Source organism: Anopheles moucheti, chromosome 3 (assembly GCF_943734755.1).
Source record: "Anopheles moucheti chromosome 3, idAnoMoucSN_F20_07, whole genome shotgun sequence".
NCBI lineage: Eukaryota > Metazoa > Arthropoda > Insecta > Diptera > Culicidae > Anopheles > Anopheles moucheti.
In genome coordinates this window covers 29,522,885-29,538,239 of record NC_069141.1, presented here as the reverse complement: position 1 = coordinate 29,538,239, position 15,355 = coordinate 29,522,885, and the positions used below count along the sequence as shown (strand labels likewise).

The 15,355-nt window shown below is 43.9% G+C and overlaps 1 protein-coding gene across 1 annotated transcript in view; it reads left to right on the top strand.

The window, feature by feature from the left end:
* Positions 1-3,216: 3,216 nt before the first annotated feature.
* Positions 3,217-15,355, top strand: part of LOC128303424 (uncharacterized) — a 30,597-nt gene continuing 18,458 nt past the window's right edge. The window contains exon 1 of the mRNA XM_053040366.1: positions 3,217-3,474. Within this exon, the coding sequence (XP_052896326.1) occupies positions 3,282-3,474 (193 nt within the window). The 5' untranslated portion in view covers positions 3,217-3,281. The remainder of the gene's footprint in view (positions 3,475-15,355) is intronic.

The window sequence follows — 15,355 nt, the reverse complement described above, 5'->3', positions numbered from 1 at the left end:
ATGCACACAAGCGTCCCGGGATCCCTTTTGGGACCCTTTGGTCGTGACTGGAAATCGTAAAATTCTATTCACGCACACCTGGGTTGGTTCGTGTGTGTGTGCGTGAGTGGAAGGTTATAGGTCGCCAAAAATAAAGCATTTCATCGCACGGGCGGCGGTGCGATGAGGTTGAGGTGAAGAGGGCGCACTGATGGGGTGCATCGTAAAACACAATAAAACCTTCCACTTCCGGCTGTGGTAGGCTGGCGCCATATTTTTCCCTCTGTCTCGCTTTCTCACCGAAAATCATTTAACAATGTTTTGAACTCGCCAAACGATACCAGCAAATGGAAAGCTATTACAGCTAATCGCCATATATCACAATCCTCTTCCGGATAGATTTATACGCGCTTTATAGCTCACTCTTCCGTTGCCTTTTCTTCGCGTTACAAATTGGCCGACAGTTGATTTTTTGTGAAATTAAATACACTGCTCATAGCATACACCGCCCGCCACTGGGCTATGGCCCGCATTCACGTATGGACAATTCACCTTCCGAGCTCGGGAGTCGGCACCTACGACGCGATTTGCAATTCCAATCCATTTACCTCTAATTACTAGCTTCCCTCGGGCTCCCATGGTGCTTAAGTTTTGCCCAAGCGGCAAACGTTAATCCACTGTCATTCTCGCGAAGAAGCAGCCAGCTCAAATGACATTCATTAATGATGGCTAATTATCACTGATCGCTTGCGCTCGGCACGGCGATGGAATTCCCGAAGTCAGCCTTGCGGAAAATGTGGCTTCAGTATTCCATAATTTACTCTCTGTCTATCTAAACCTCTGTTGGACAAAGAAGAAATACTTCGTTAAGCGTTAAGAGCGGAGCATTTGTGATGATCATGCTGTTTAAAAGCTTTAAACAGTGGATACCTAAGCTTGAATGGGAAAATAGTTTATTGCCACAGTGAAAATGCGAGCTGTAAACTAGGCTTGCTTTGAGGCACTAATTAGCTGTTGATGCGTCTGTTAAGTCGTTCTAAGAAATACCTTCAAGCAATGGAAGAAATAGGAAATAAGATAAATGATGTCGAAATTGATTATTTTTCCTACTTGGTACAACAATGTAACAATCTCCGTGAACGTTACGAAACAATCTACAACGGCTACTTTTCAACGAAACAAGCTCAGTAATAAAGAGAAAATCTTTTTCTATCGAAATAGACGTGACAGTTCCATTCTATTTGTGTTTCACAGCACTGTTCCTACCTACCGACTAACAAGAAAACCCACTTGGACGTACGCATCAAAGGCAAACATCAATCCAAACGCATCACGGACGCAAAAACAAGCCGGTTTTGATTCGGTTGGTTAATTAAGAGCGATCCGAGCGAAACCTTTGACATACAATCACACGCAAAATCACCGTCCGTAGGTGACAACACAACAACAACCAAGCAAAAAATCGGGAAACACATTTCACTCCGCTTAATTAGATAGCTCCCAGGCGTAGTTCGTTTCTATTTATTGGCGCGAGCCTTTGGAGTTCCTGGAATAGCTGCCAATTGCGCCATTCATAAGAAATAGCGTTTTTATTGGAACTCTATTTCTTTCGTTCGTGTTAAGGACTATAAATACTGAGCGAAAGTATTTCCCTCGCACCGGCATGGCTGACCTGGCGTCTCCATCGAACACGTGTTTTTCCTTCGGCTTTGTTTACACCCCTTTTGATGCGATTGTACACCGTCAATGGAATATTCTCGGTAGTGGGATTTTTTTTCTTCTTCTCGTTTCACCTCATCATCCCACTCCCTTATAAATACCATTATCATTTTCCATAGGGGCGTGCGAACTAGCTGTCATCTTGCGTTTGACATGTACGGCACACGCACACACACGACAGCAGGCGAAAACAAAACGAAAAGAAATTCAAGATACAGCGCACGCTCCAGCGCTAATCTGCTGAGCCTGGTTAGCGGTTTTGGCTTTCCGGCACACACCGACGCGTCCAATCATTGTCAAAATCCTCCCACCCCAGCATTAGCACACGTGCGCACATGGCGAGCGCGTGTATGTGCGCGCGTCTCCATCCGAGGTGAACAAACCCCTGCGCCTAGCGCTGTGCAACGAGTGGCAAAGTTTGCAAGTGCTTTCGTTTGGTGTGCAACATAAAGCAGCCGGGGGGCCGGCCCTTGATAAAATGTGACCCACCATCATGTTGCAGCAGACGGTACGCAATCCGAACCAAGCCGGGTTTCCCTAAATAGAAACTCGGGTGTCGCAGGAAGAACGTCGTGCGGTCGTGCGCGTCTGTTTAGCGAGCCCTAAGCGGCCAAACGCGACAAATGCTCCCCGGCAAGGCTAATGTCGACATGCCAATTAAAATTTCTACTTTGTAGAAACCAGTGGACGGGGATGCTCGAGAGAGTAGAAGACACACGGCGCGCCTCGGTTGCGATATATGAGACACACTTCCGTAAATATGAATAAGCACGCGAGCTGCTGCGGTGGACGCTAATATGCTCATGTGATCGTTTTAAAAGCTTTATAAATCATTCACATTCTAATTAGATGAACCGTTCTGCGGCGTAGACGTCATCGTGCGCTTAGTGCGTCGTTGTTTGATGAACTTTTTGTGTTTTATAAACCACTTGGAAACTTAATCTCTAATGCCTACCTCCGGTATCGATTCCATGGTTTTGTGTGAGTGTGTATGTGTGTATGTGTGTGTGCGTGTGCGGAGTGTTATATCCAAGCGGATGCATATTACATGCCATCGTAATTGTGGATCGATCGATATCGAACTGGAAAGCACTCGAAAAGAAACAGATAAAGCATCATCTTATTATCAAGAGGTTGAACGATTTTTATGTGATTCTATTCCAGGCAGGCACGTCAGAGGTAGTGTGTGTGTATGTGCGTGTGTTTTATGATGATAAAAGCATTGTGGTTTAAAGGTGAACAGGTATTGGAACGATGGTGGTGGGTATTAACGTTGATGCGGGTCGTAATGTTGTGCAACATCTTGGAACTTTTCTACTTTGCCTCTGGGAAGGAGAATAGATCGATTGCCCTTCCTTGGGCAATGATTTCATGGTTTCATTTATCCAATCATCATTACCAATCTACCCTCTAGCTAAGGTTATTTGTTGTACTTCTAATTTCTAATAAATATTTTACCATTTCCATTCCCGTTGCAGAATGCTCTACACGAACGAAACGAAGCGAAATTAGTGGCCAGTGTTATTACGCGTTCAAAGCCGGAATTTGAACCGGCGAGCAATTGCTGCCGCAAAACGCAACAGATGAAAGCTCTCTTAAAACATCTCAAAATATTCCCACCAAAGATGGCGTTGGCGGTGCGTTTACAGACATTGATGTTGTTGCTGCTGTACGCCAGTACGATACAGCAGACCGTGTTCGGTGAGATACAGCTGGACAGCGTGATCAAATACAGCGAACAGTACGAGTACGAATGTTTCCCGGCATCGGCAAAAGGTAAATGTGTGAATGATTGTCAAAGAATGTCCGCATAATTGGGGGTCATTTTGTTTTCATTTCATCTTGCCTCAGTGTACATGTTTATTCTTTGTTGATTAATTTCCATCCCGATCGCTACCTATCATAAAAAAACATAGACCCCCCTAGTTGAAGATCGATTTCAAACTGTGCTGGAATTAATTCCAGTTTCTTCATAATTATTTTGTTTTCTTTTACCCCTGCGCTGGAGAGAGAGTAATGTGCCCATGGCCCATAGCATGGCTAAAAGGATGGGAAGGGATAATTTATTGCATTGTTTTTTTTTTGTTTTTTGGTGAAATATCATACACCAGAAACGGCTCTCTACCCCTTTGCTGCCCGGTAAAGGGAAAGGCCACCCCGTCGAAGCATGTATTTATGTAAAAATAAAATGTCGTTGACATCGTTTGCATAATTCATTTGCTTCCCTAAAATCACCTGTTTCTTTAACCGACGGGGTGGATATCCTGCTACCGCTTTCAGTGCTCTCCCAACAAACCACCACAATCAACGATCAATGGTTTTGTTAACGAATGTGTGTGTATGGGAGAGTCGACCGAATGACGTGACGGCGGTAACGATGTTGGGTGTAATTTTTGTTTCCTTTCCCCTATTTTTGAAGATTGAGTTTTATGGTGGTTGGGTGGAGAGTCTACTTTCGAAAATAGATCCCCTTCACAGGTGTTTGTCACCCTGTGATTCCCCGGCAATCGATTGGAATTCCCATTCGTATGCATATAAATTAGCGGTTGCCGCACATTCCTCCGTCTAGTTGGCAAACCATTATCAAATAGGGATTGTTTTCTTGAGGAACTAAACGATAAGGATCAGCTGAAACGCTCGGAAGAAAGCAGCAGGTTCAAGGTGTGATCAACGATTGAAGCTGAAAATGGAGAGAGTTTACAGCTCCAAACGATCAGCTCATAAAATTGATGAAAAATAACACACACTCGTCGATTGAACATGTTGGTGGCTAATTAGCGAGTTTGACATACCCCAATGTGACGGTTTGACGTTGGAATCTTGCATCGTTTCAATTTCCCCCAACTACCTTTCGGCAATAGGGAACGTTTTGCATAACCGATCGATGAGCTTGACGTATTGGTTGACTGATTCGACCCGAACTTTATATCCCTTGTAGGCTTTTTGATCAAACTTCTTCTTGCCGCACAAAACGCTACCCCAACCTAATCAACACCGTATCGGACAGCGATTCTCGGGAAATTCTCTTATAAAAAAACGCACACACAAAAGGCATAAAAAACGTTATCCCCCCTCTCCAACAGAAAAAAAAAAAACGCTATAAGTGGTTTGGAATGTTGCGCCTCCCGCTGAAAAGTAGGCCGAAGTGGATAAAGATTAAATTTTGGCCGCCAATTCAGCTGTGCGTAAAAGTCAAACGGCGGTGGGGCGAACTGCGTAACTACACGCGAGTCGATCGATATTTTTGAGTTTTTTTCGCCCCTTTACGACACAAGGCACATTTCTCGATGGTGGTGTTGGTGGTTTGGCCGTTAGGAAGACCTTCCTTCTGTCTCCTGTTTTTTTTTTTTGACTGTTTTGTGGTGGATTTTCGTCGATATTTTGGCTACAAGCAGAGCGCCACATCCGCAAGCAGCGAAAAGCAATAAATTTCAACTGTATCCCCAATGCTGACGGATGGAAACTCTTTGCCGTACCATCTATCCGTCAATTATTATGCGCTGCAGTGAATCGAAACGGGAATGTGTATATTGATGATACGTCTAACTGTTCCGAGAAAAACTGACTCTTCCCGTGGGATGAAATACTGACAGAGTTTTCAAACATATTTTGACGCAAAGAAGTTAAAGGAGCGTGATGACACACTTTCTAAGCGCAGCGAGCGCTGAAGGTTGCACGTATTTTCCTCATCTCTTATCATCGTGCTTGTTGACTTTGCATTTCACTACATTGAGGGACAGCATGATAACAGCACTACGGAAATTCCTCCTCATTCGTACGCAATATGCGTCAATCGTAAATGTGCCGCACTATCAGCGATGGGATGAAAACTACCCACCCAGCCTGGCACATAACGATATGATCACAGTTCGCCGAAGAGAAAAAAAACACATTTGCAACTATTTCCAGACAGCTGCAAGCGGTTTATCTTAACAATAACGTCCAAACGATAATTATAGTTGGCTTGTCCGCACGTGGAAGCTGTGCTTGTCTCTCTGCTGGTGTGCCAGATGCACTTCATTGCAGTTTGCGGAAATAGTTTGCATTGGCGTCATCGGGACGAGGCCCCGGCAATGCGTATGGTTTTCATCGGCGTTTACAAATGATATCCGGTTTCTCCGGCAATCTGGTTGCCGCCATGCTTCCCGGAGCCGGATCCCGGATTGTTATGACGTGACCATCGGGCTACATTCAACACGGATACGGTCAAGGGAGTGGGAAGATGCGCGATAATGGAAATGAAAACAACACACACAATACGAGCATTAGATGAGTCTGGCCTCTATTGATAACAGGAAGTTGCGACTGTTTAATGCGTTTCCATTACTAATTATTGTTTCTAGTCCTCTAGTGTTTATGTACCAATCGCCAGTAAATTATAAACGACCTATCATTACTTCCATAACGATACTTTCACGGCCAACTGTCTTCGCACCACGGAAGGACCTGTTTCCGAACGGAAACCGAGCGACACGTTCCGAATGGGCCCACGACTGATGGCGTCTCGGGTCGTGGCCTTTATTGTACCGTCCACCTTCGCAATGATGATTTATGAACGGGACGAATTTAACGGCGTACCGTACACGCTGACAATACCGACGTGACCACACGTGGTGCGGTTGTGGTGTGCCAATTCTAATGGTTTTCCTGTTGCCGAAGTCACGCGCTGTCGAACTTCCTCCTCGGCGGGCTATACCACACTTTATTTACTTTACGTTTCGAGCGTAGCGAATGATAGGACAGCTTTCCGCAGAATGCTGTGTGTCATTGTGGGTGACAGTTCTTTATTAATTTCCACTCCTAAATACCGTTCATTGTGATGCAGCACAATTCTTCGTTTGACATTAACATAAACATCCGACGTGCGAATATTAAAGTAGGGGATGTTTATAGGTGAGAATAGAAGGGCAACGTGTATTCGTTACACCTTTTGGAGTACAATTGGTGCATTGGTTTCTATTGATTGAGTCATTTTCCTACATTAAACTAAAATCGGCTTTAGAATCTCTTCATGCTCTTTATAATTTTTCGCCACCATCTAGTAATTTTATTTTTTTTTTGAATGGAATGGAACTCTGTTCTTTTCTTAAAGGACCGAAGCGAACCTTGTAGGATTGTTGAATATACTTTCACGAGTAAATTACATTAAACCTGTATGATATGATTTTTACATATTCGATACCATTATTAAACATTTTAAAATAATTCATTAACAATTTTTTGGTTTACAGTTTTGACAGTTTTGAATGTAAATTTGTTACTATGAATGCCTTGCTACTATCGACGATAATTTGTTATCAGACCTCTAAAAACATCAATAATTACAGGCTGAAATATAAATAAACAAACTGAAGACGTATGAAATTTAATGGTATGACCAGATCGAGTGATCTTTTTGAAAATTGTTAAACAATTAGACGCGTATTAAAGGATCTAATATTCGAACCCCAGGGAGGCCGGGTGGCGTGATGGTAGCGGCGCTGGGACCAATCCCCCGTACGCAAGACTGAGTAGTCAGATAGCTCCGTGTAAATAAAAGTCACAGCCCTAGTCCACTCTTGAGGTTGTTGTGCCGATAAAGAAGAAGCATATTCGAACCGATCGCAACTACAACCTTTAACGAACCTTTAGTTATGTTTTATAAACGTATTTAGTTCAATCGGTATCTGATCAGTTTCATGAGGAGCATTGTCCAAACAACATTATTGGATATTGGAATGGTTCATTAACTAAATGGTATCAATTTTGCAAAAGAATATTGAACTGATGGATTCTTGTTACTATGCATGCTTTTTACATTCTCCATTCTTACTACAGTTTTGAGCAAGAGTAACAACCTAAATAAATGTAAGCAATTATCTTATATTACCAGACATTGTATTCTTACCAATAGAACCCTACAAACCGAAGTAACCGCATGATGCACAAGCATGTCATGCATGACTTTATCGTTCGCCAAAAATTTGCACCACCTTCGAACAAGTCACTCACCCGTCCGGTAATGGTGTTTGACATGATGTAGCCATTGAACATGCGTATCTAGCTGATTATGTGGTGAGAAGTTTCGTTGCTTTTTTATCGTTTTGGCCTGTTCGCTACCGTGAAGAAGCGTCGTGCCTGAACGCAGCAATGCCTCAACGGTCATCAATCAACAATTACTGGTCCGGTGGTTCGAGTGCCATGCCATGCGGAGGGCCGAGTGGCAGGACTGACAGATGACACGAGAGTTTTGACGCTTGACGACTTGACTTTCGGCGCCACGGTACGCGTTTGGGGCCACCGGTGTAACGATGAAATCGGTGTGAAAAATGACTATTTTATGAGCTGCTATCATTCCATCCGTCCATCCGAGCCGTCGGAGCACTCCGTCACACGAACGGGGGGGACCGCGGCAGCAGATATGTTTCCGGGTGCTGTTGTTGATAGCTTTCGAACAGTCCGTAGTAACCAGTTCCAGCCGAATTGAGTGTTAATTTAACTGGACCTGGACCCAACGCTTTTCTCTTTCCCACACGCAAAGATAATTTTTCTTCCACACCGATACGCGTACCGGGCTAATATGTTTTGACAGCTTCATCGTCTAATTTGTTCGCTGTGTTTTATACACTTTCCATTTACCTTTCGACTAGTTTCGGCCATCAAGTCCACTTAGAAAAACGACGCTCGTAACCGTACGATTGGGCGTTCGGTTGGGCTGAGATGTATAGTGATTTTAATTCAATTTTACGATTTTGCTGGAAGAATTGGTTACTCGTGATTTGATCCGCCGGGAAAAACCCCACCCGATCTCGTGTCTCTTGCAGGGAGATGGGAAAATGTTTGTTTGGAAGTAAAGGTGCCATTTTGTGGCACCGACCTGTTCCGATTGGTGATATTTCCCGCAATTCATCATTCGGACGTTTACGAGGTAAATAAATTTTTCTCACAAAAACGCGCAAACACTTACCAGGTGCAGGTATATCGGGTACCTCGATCAAAGACGCAAAGATTGCTTTTTTTTCTCTCGAACACTCGAATCGAACTCGCGCAGAGATGATGAAGGGGGAACGGTGGTTTGTAAAACGATACCGGGTCCTGTGGCCCGCACGATGGCTCACAGATACCCGGTTGAGTTGAGTGCGCTCTGCGAGTTTTTCGGCGAGGTTCCATTTGATTTGTACCATTTTGAAAATGCAGGGAACGGCACACCGAGAGCTTTTCGTCCTTATCTCGATAGAACCGTTTGGTAAGCAGCAGTACTCCATCGTTCGGCATTAAAGTTGTTCCATCGAAACGTATACAAGGGCTGGATGGGAGTGGGCCGCTTCAGCATAATGAAGCACTGATTGTGAATGCGATGATTTATTAAAACCGGGCGCTCGGGCTTTGGGAACGTTGGAGACGTTAGATGCTCGAGGCCGATTGCTATTAATCTAATTAGAATTGATTGATAATTAGTTTTCATCTGGTAGGTAATGCTTTAGAATTGTAATGAGGTATCAAATAACTGTGTGAAGTTGGATAACTACAATGGCTTTTTTTGTTTCACGGGAATTATATTAACATCTAGGAGTTTATACAACATATTACGTTGTTTATTTTTGAATATACTCCGTTTTATGTGTCGAAAAAAGCCACTTCCTGTACGCTTCGTTTTCAAACTTAATTTAACTGTTCTCGTAGATTGATTTTACTTTATTTGGCAAATAACTTTCTTTAATTTTTTTCAAGTAGATGTTCCAGAAATAAGTCTAAGCTTTTGCCTTCAGTCAAAGCAAATTATTAGTATTCCCCCCGGCAGGCATATTATCATTTCTCATCAAAAATCCTCCAATTTGCAGCTTTTTTTTACAGGCGTAGTCATCACTTGTGGGACGAATTTTAATATCACTAAATATCCAACCGGAACCCTTGTCACCATGGCCTGCGTTCGGCTGTGTCGCCATTTTCCACCTTAAGTGAGCCCGCTAATCTGGAACGTTTAACGTAATGCGATCCTTGCGAGCATGGAATGCTAATATTGCATACTTAAAAATGGCTGTCGTTTTTATCGAGCCCGGACGGTGGCAACGGATCGATTAAGTATGCGGCCGTTGTTCATTATTTTCTCCCGTTCGCGTATGGTGAGGTTAAATAAAACTGTCTCAGTGAAAAAAGGACCCATGGAAAATTGATAACACAGACAGTGAACAACAACAAAAATCATCCACACGCAGAAATGTGTCTATCTTGATGGCCGAGTCACCAGTACTGGGTGGAACTTTTTGTTGGATTTTCCAAAGCAACATACCGCTGCCCGGGACGGAAAAGATGAAATGTGTCAGCAGCGATAAAAAAAGCTTTATCAAAGCTTACTCCGGAACGTCGTGGAGTGTCTTCAAGCGACAACAAACTGTACCCTTTCGTGTGCTGTGTCTATCGCTACGATGCTCCTTTCCGGGGCTTGTTTGAATGTGATGTGCATAAATTTGTGTGTGCGGGTGTGTACAGCATCATGCCAAACACCCAAATTCTACCCACCGCTTCAGCAACCCCAACAGGGCATTCATTTTCACCATATTGGGAGAAACCCCTGGGAAGGTTTTTCGGACCCGTAGGCGAATGGGATGTGGTTGGATTTTGAGCCAACTTTTGCATCCTTAAACAATTTACTGCTGGTTGATAAAAATCTAACCCGAACAGACGAGGCGTGCCATTGTGGGCACCGGACCCGGAAGCAAAGGACGAAACGCAGGGACAAAGAGGAGACAATTTGTGGACGCCATTTGGTGCGATAGCTTTGCCGACAGCACACCTTTCTACCCGGTGGGAAAATCATTTTTCACATTTAAATAAATCGTTGCTCCTTAACCGTACCAACGGAAGGCCACGTTACTGTGTCATAAGAAACAACGAGAAGCATTCGTCAAACATGATACACTGTACCTTCGTGGTGGTGGCGACTGACAAACCGACTCGACCGTAAGGCGTTCTGCTGAAGTAAAGCTGGGCGAAAGAAAATCAAAGAAAGAAAGTACTTCCCTTGATACTTCACTTTTTTGGTCGTTCGGTTCGGTCATACTCTGTCCTTGGGTGGGTTTAACTTAGTCGCTTGTCTTGGCCCTCCCGGACTGCCAACGCACGTTATTACGCAGTATCGAAATTTCGGCACGCGGCACCCAGAAGCCCTGCTGTTTGTTGCGTACATACCTTCATCGATCGGTGGACCACCGTTGCCATTCGCTGGTCGAGCGTTACGTGTGCAGTGTTTTGGGATTTACCTTAAGGCTACCTTTTTAGGGCATCGAATGCGATGGAATGTTTGAGCAGCAAGGAACTGAAACAAAAAGAATCCTTATACGCTTGAAAGTTTTCTTCAAAGCAATGTCACTTTCCCCGGGCTCTGTGTTCCCATTCCGGACGTTAAAGGTCAGCAGTCGGAGCAGGAGAAAAACCTACACACAAATACCCAAACAAAACTCGGCCCGAATTTGGTCCAGTTCCTGTTTACTGTTTGCAGCCATCCATTCTGGTTCGCTTACAGCATTTTAAAAAGCAAAATCAACATCGCTCGCCTTTTGCTGCTTGCCCGTGTTTCTGTACCGCCCGCCGGCCGGAAGGCGCGAAAAGACGCACTTCAACCAAAAAACCGTCTCATTTCATTTGTCGTCTTGCGTTTCCGTTTTTGTATTGTGTGTGTGTGTGTTTTTGTTTGTGCCGGTGGAATGAAAATTGACGCAAAAGTAAAGCTTCATATAACCGTTATGCTGGATGCAGGCCTGTGCGTTAGTTGTGACTGTCAGCTCTGTGAGGCGACGGACATCGCAACGGAGATGGTTTTCTTTTCGTTTTGTTTTTTGGGTTGTTCCCGGCGGTCGGAAAAGCGCTCGTTTGCTTTCCACCATGCGTTTCCGTTTCGGTCGTTCGCCACTGCGACTGGTGGAGCGCTGGTTTTTGGTTGATTTTGCTCCATTGCGCATCACCAGTTACGCATTTTCGGTAGTGCTTTCACGTTCCAGCGGTATAGCCTTCCGTCGAGAGTTTCGTCCTCTGCCGCCTACCACCCTCTGGTGGCACTTTTTCCGGTGCTTTCGCATACGGGAAAGGACGAAAAAAGGCCAAAAGGGACCAAAAGGGACCAGCTTTGCTGCTCGGCTACTGGAGCGTCCATTAATTTACAGGGGTTTTTGAGGTGGAAGTGAGTGGTACCATTTGCAAGGATGCATTAATCATTTTTGTCAGCAATGTTATGAAAGTTAGGACAATTGAAATGAAACAGTCGTTACCGAGCTGGTATTGACAATTGGACAAGCAACAAAAATGAAAAAAATACAACAGTAAAGAGTTTTGGGAAGAATTTGACTTTTGCATCAAACATAATAATAATTTCCAATGGAATAGCCAAAGCTGAAGATAAACTAATATCGAGTAATAATTAATCTAGTGGATGACTTCAATCTTTAGAAGAACCGATTAGTCCCTGGTGTAACCGAGATCCAAAACATGGAACTTGATTGGGTTAAAAAAATTAGACCACTGATCATTCTACTGCTGCTTGATTATAGAATTTCCATATGGAATGTTGGTATTTTGACTACATTTTGGCATCAAGGATACGTGTTTGTTCTATTCCCATGGAAACATGTAATATGTTTGGTCAAATATCTGACATTAGATAAGCTTCGGTGCTTTTATTTCAAAATCTGTAATTATATGCTGCTGGTAAATTCAAATATTGCATGCTCCAGGGCGTTATGCATCTCAACCAGTTATGATTTGTTGCTCAGTCTCATTCGCTTTTATTACGTCATTATTTTTCTCACTGAGGATATCCTCAGTATTCTCATGTATGAAGATTTGCGTATCTAAAGAAAAATCAAGTAACCCTGCAATTTTTGGTGGCTTCACAGTATGCCGTTCTAAGAAGACGTTTATCCCTCTTGCTGTCTAAATATTGATGGCCAAATACATGTGGAATTTGTGTAGCTATCGGTAAAGACGAAAAAGTGAATAAGCTGAACACGGATACCGTTTTCGTTTTTGTTGCTTCCTTTCGCTCTTTTCCTTCTACTCTCAGGTGGGTCTGCAGCGCTCGATGAGCACGTTGAATAATGGCGGTTCGTTTCCCATTACCCGATTTTATCCCATTTTCCCGTTTCTGCTCATCTCAAGGTCACCGCACCGTCCACCACCGAAACCCAATCCTTATCACGTTGATTCAGGAGGACTCGCTTGAGTCTCGGTCGTCTATCTATTGCGTCGCCACCGGTCCAAATCTGCGCTCGACATTGGCAGAGCAGAAATTTTCCCTCGTAACCCCTCGAAAAAAAAAGCCAACTCTCGCATTACCTTTTCAAGTGCCTTTTGAGCACTTCCGGGGTTCGAGTTTGGAAAGGTTCCTTTGCTACGACAGCGTCATAAGCATTAGGGTGCAAACAAAACTAAAGCAACGCTTTGAAACAACTTCCACTGTAGTCAGCGTGCCGGCATGATCTGACCGTTAAAATACAAACCGGCCTCATGCGTGTTTGTGTGCGTTTATCCGGGAGGTCTTGCATACGCAACAAACAGTTGCTGGGGCCCCGGCATGCATGGGGCAGCGAATACGCGCAGCATATTTTACGATCGCAATGAAATAATTTATGAGCGTTCGTCGTGGGGCTCCTTTTCAATTACATTTCTTTGCGCTTGTGCATGGGACCGGGCGCCAATTAGGTCGCCCGGCAGGGATGCTGATTCCCCTCATATGGATCTAAAGCGACGTAATTAGATCGTACTGTTTATGTTTCTATAATTCGAATTCGGCGCGAGTTTGCTCTTTTAAGCACAGTTTATGGGCACAACTGGCACAAACGAAACCGAAACGAGATGAGAAGCTTAAGGAAAGGAAATATTCGCTCTAATGCATAGAAATGTTTCCGTACCAGTGAGTTCCTTTCGGTCTGTGTGTATTGCTTTTGGAATTACGCATCGCATATTTTTCATATGGCCAAACCGGCAAGGACACGCAAAAGGACACCAAAAACAGAGAGATCGACGTACTGTCCATGTGAGGGAAATGTTTCAACATCTGCATGGAAATTACATCTCACACAGCACTCACACAGTGGAACTGGCCTGTATAACTGTTGGCTGTAAGGGTGTAAGGGATGATGGCAGAAATCGGCGGATATGAAACAGATTCTGTAAGAATATTCTACCGTGCTCTATCCTACTCTGGTAGGACAACACATGACTCTCACTTTCACTCTCATAACAAGAAATGCTCGACACGCGGAAACTCTTTTGTTATGGCACAAAAAAACGACAACATACTGTACGAGCTCATAGGTTTTTGGCGTGTTGCCAGACAAAGCGTAACCCCTTATGGGTACATGTTTTGCGCATACGGAAGAACAATCTGTGATTTGTCACTCCGATTGCATTATGCCGTTGACTATGTCTTGAACATAAATTGAACAGCGATTTACGATGTAATGGTTTCCATGTAGGGAACGCGTAATCTCGCTCGTCCGTGGAGCAATAAAATCGGAAAACAGACGTCAAAGGATTGTGGCAAACCAGCGGCAGCTTACGAGGGCGCCCCGCAGACGATAAAGGCAACCCGGCGTATTGGGCGGCAAATTGTAATTGTTGTTAAGCGAACTTATACCACCGGCGCCAATAGCCTCTGAGGGCGGCAGAACCTTAACGGAGCCCGAGCACGAAACTTACCAGTGTGTGCGGAGACACTCAATAAAAATGAATTATAATACCGCAGTTAATGGGGTTTCCGTTTTCGGGGTGGGTAATCTTTCGCAAAGGGGAAACGGGTGCAGGCTGCAGGAAGGATGCGCCATGAATGTTTTGTTTTAAAAACTTAAATTGGAATATAAATGTGCTGTACGTGATTGAGGAGCAAGATGCGATCGTTTGGAATGGGGCCACGCAGTGGACGATTAAAATATGACAAGCTACAATGTAAAGCGAGGACGAAAACAGGATTCTTTTTTGTTCCTTTGTTGAAATGATAAAGCGATATTTTGCAAGTGCTTGCAGCATGGAAGCATTGTGGCCGAGGTAGCTTTGCTGGGTGCTTGAAACCGCGGTAGGTGTTGGAGTTCGAATAGCGATTAAACCTTGTTCGTTATTATGCTCCATGAAAGCATGTTTTTGCAGTAGGTTTAAGCGATTCCTTCAAGCGAAAAATTAAATATGTTTTAACGGGCGATGAATTTAAGTTCTTACCTCAACTGTACCTATGTGCCTCTCTAATATATTAGGCTACATGAAGTATAAAACACATATCATCTCATAAACTTCTCTACAAAAGGAATTCAAAGAAATCATTACTCTGAAGAACGCAACCTTCTACTTCGTGTGCTTTTATCACGGCTGTACAGTCACTTTATTTAATGTAACAACAATCATTTAAGTAAGCAAAACAAACTCCCAACACACGGAAAGAAAACAAATATGCGTTGTAAATACCTCGCCCTATAAATGTACAAAAACCAAACAAACACAGTCGGTGCGAATTGGTTAACATGAACAATTAACAACACTGCCTACCCGCTATTAAAGACGCCCCATCTCCACCGCCGGGCTGTGTGGACACCCTAAAGCGATATTGGCAGCGAAGCGTCTCTTGAAGTGGAGTCACGCGACAACTTACTATGGGAAGAGATTCCACTCCAGAAGGAACGCTTCTAATCTCAAC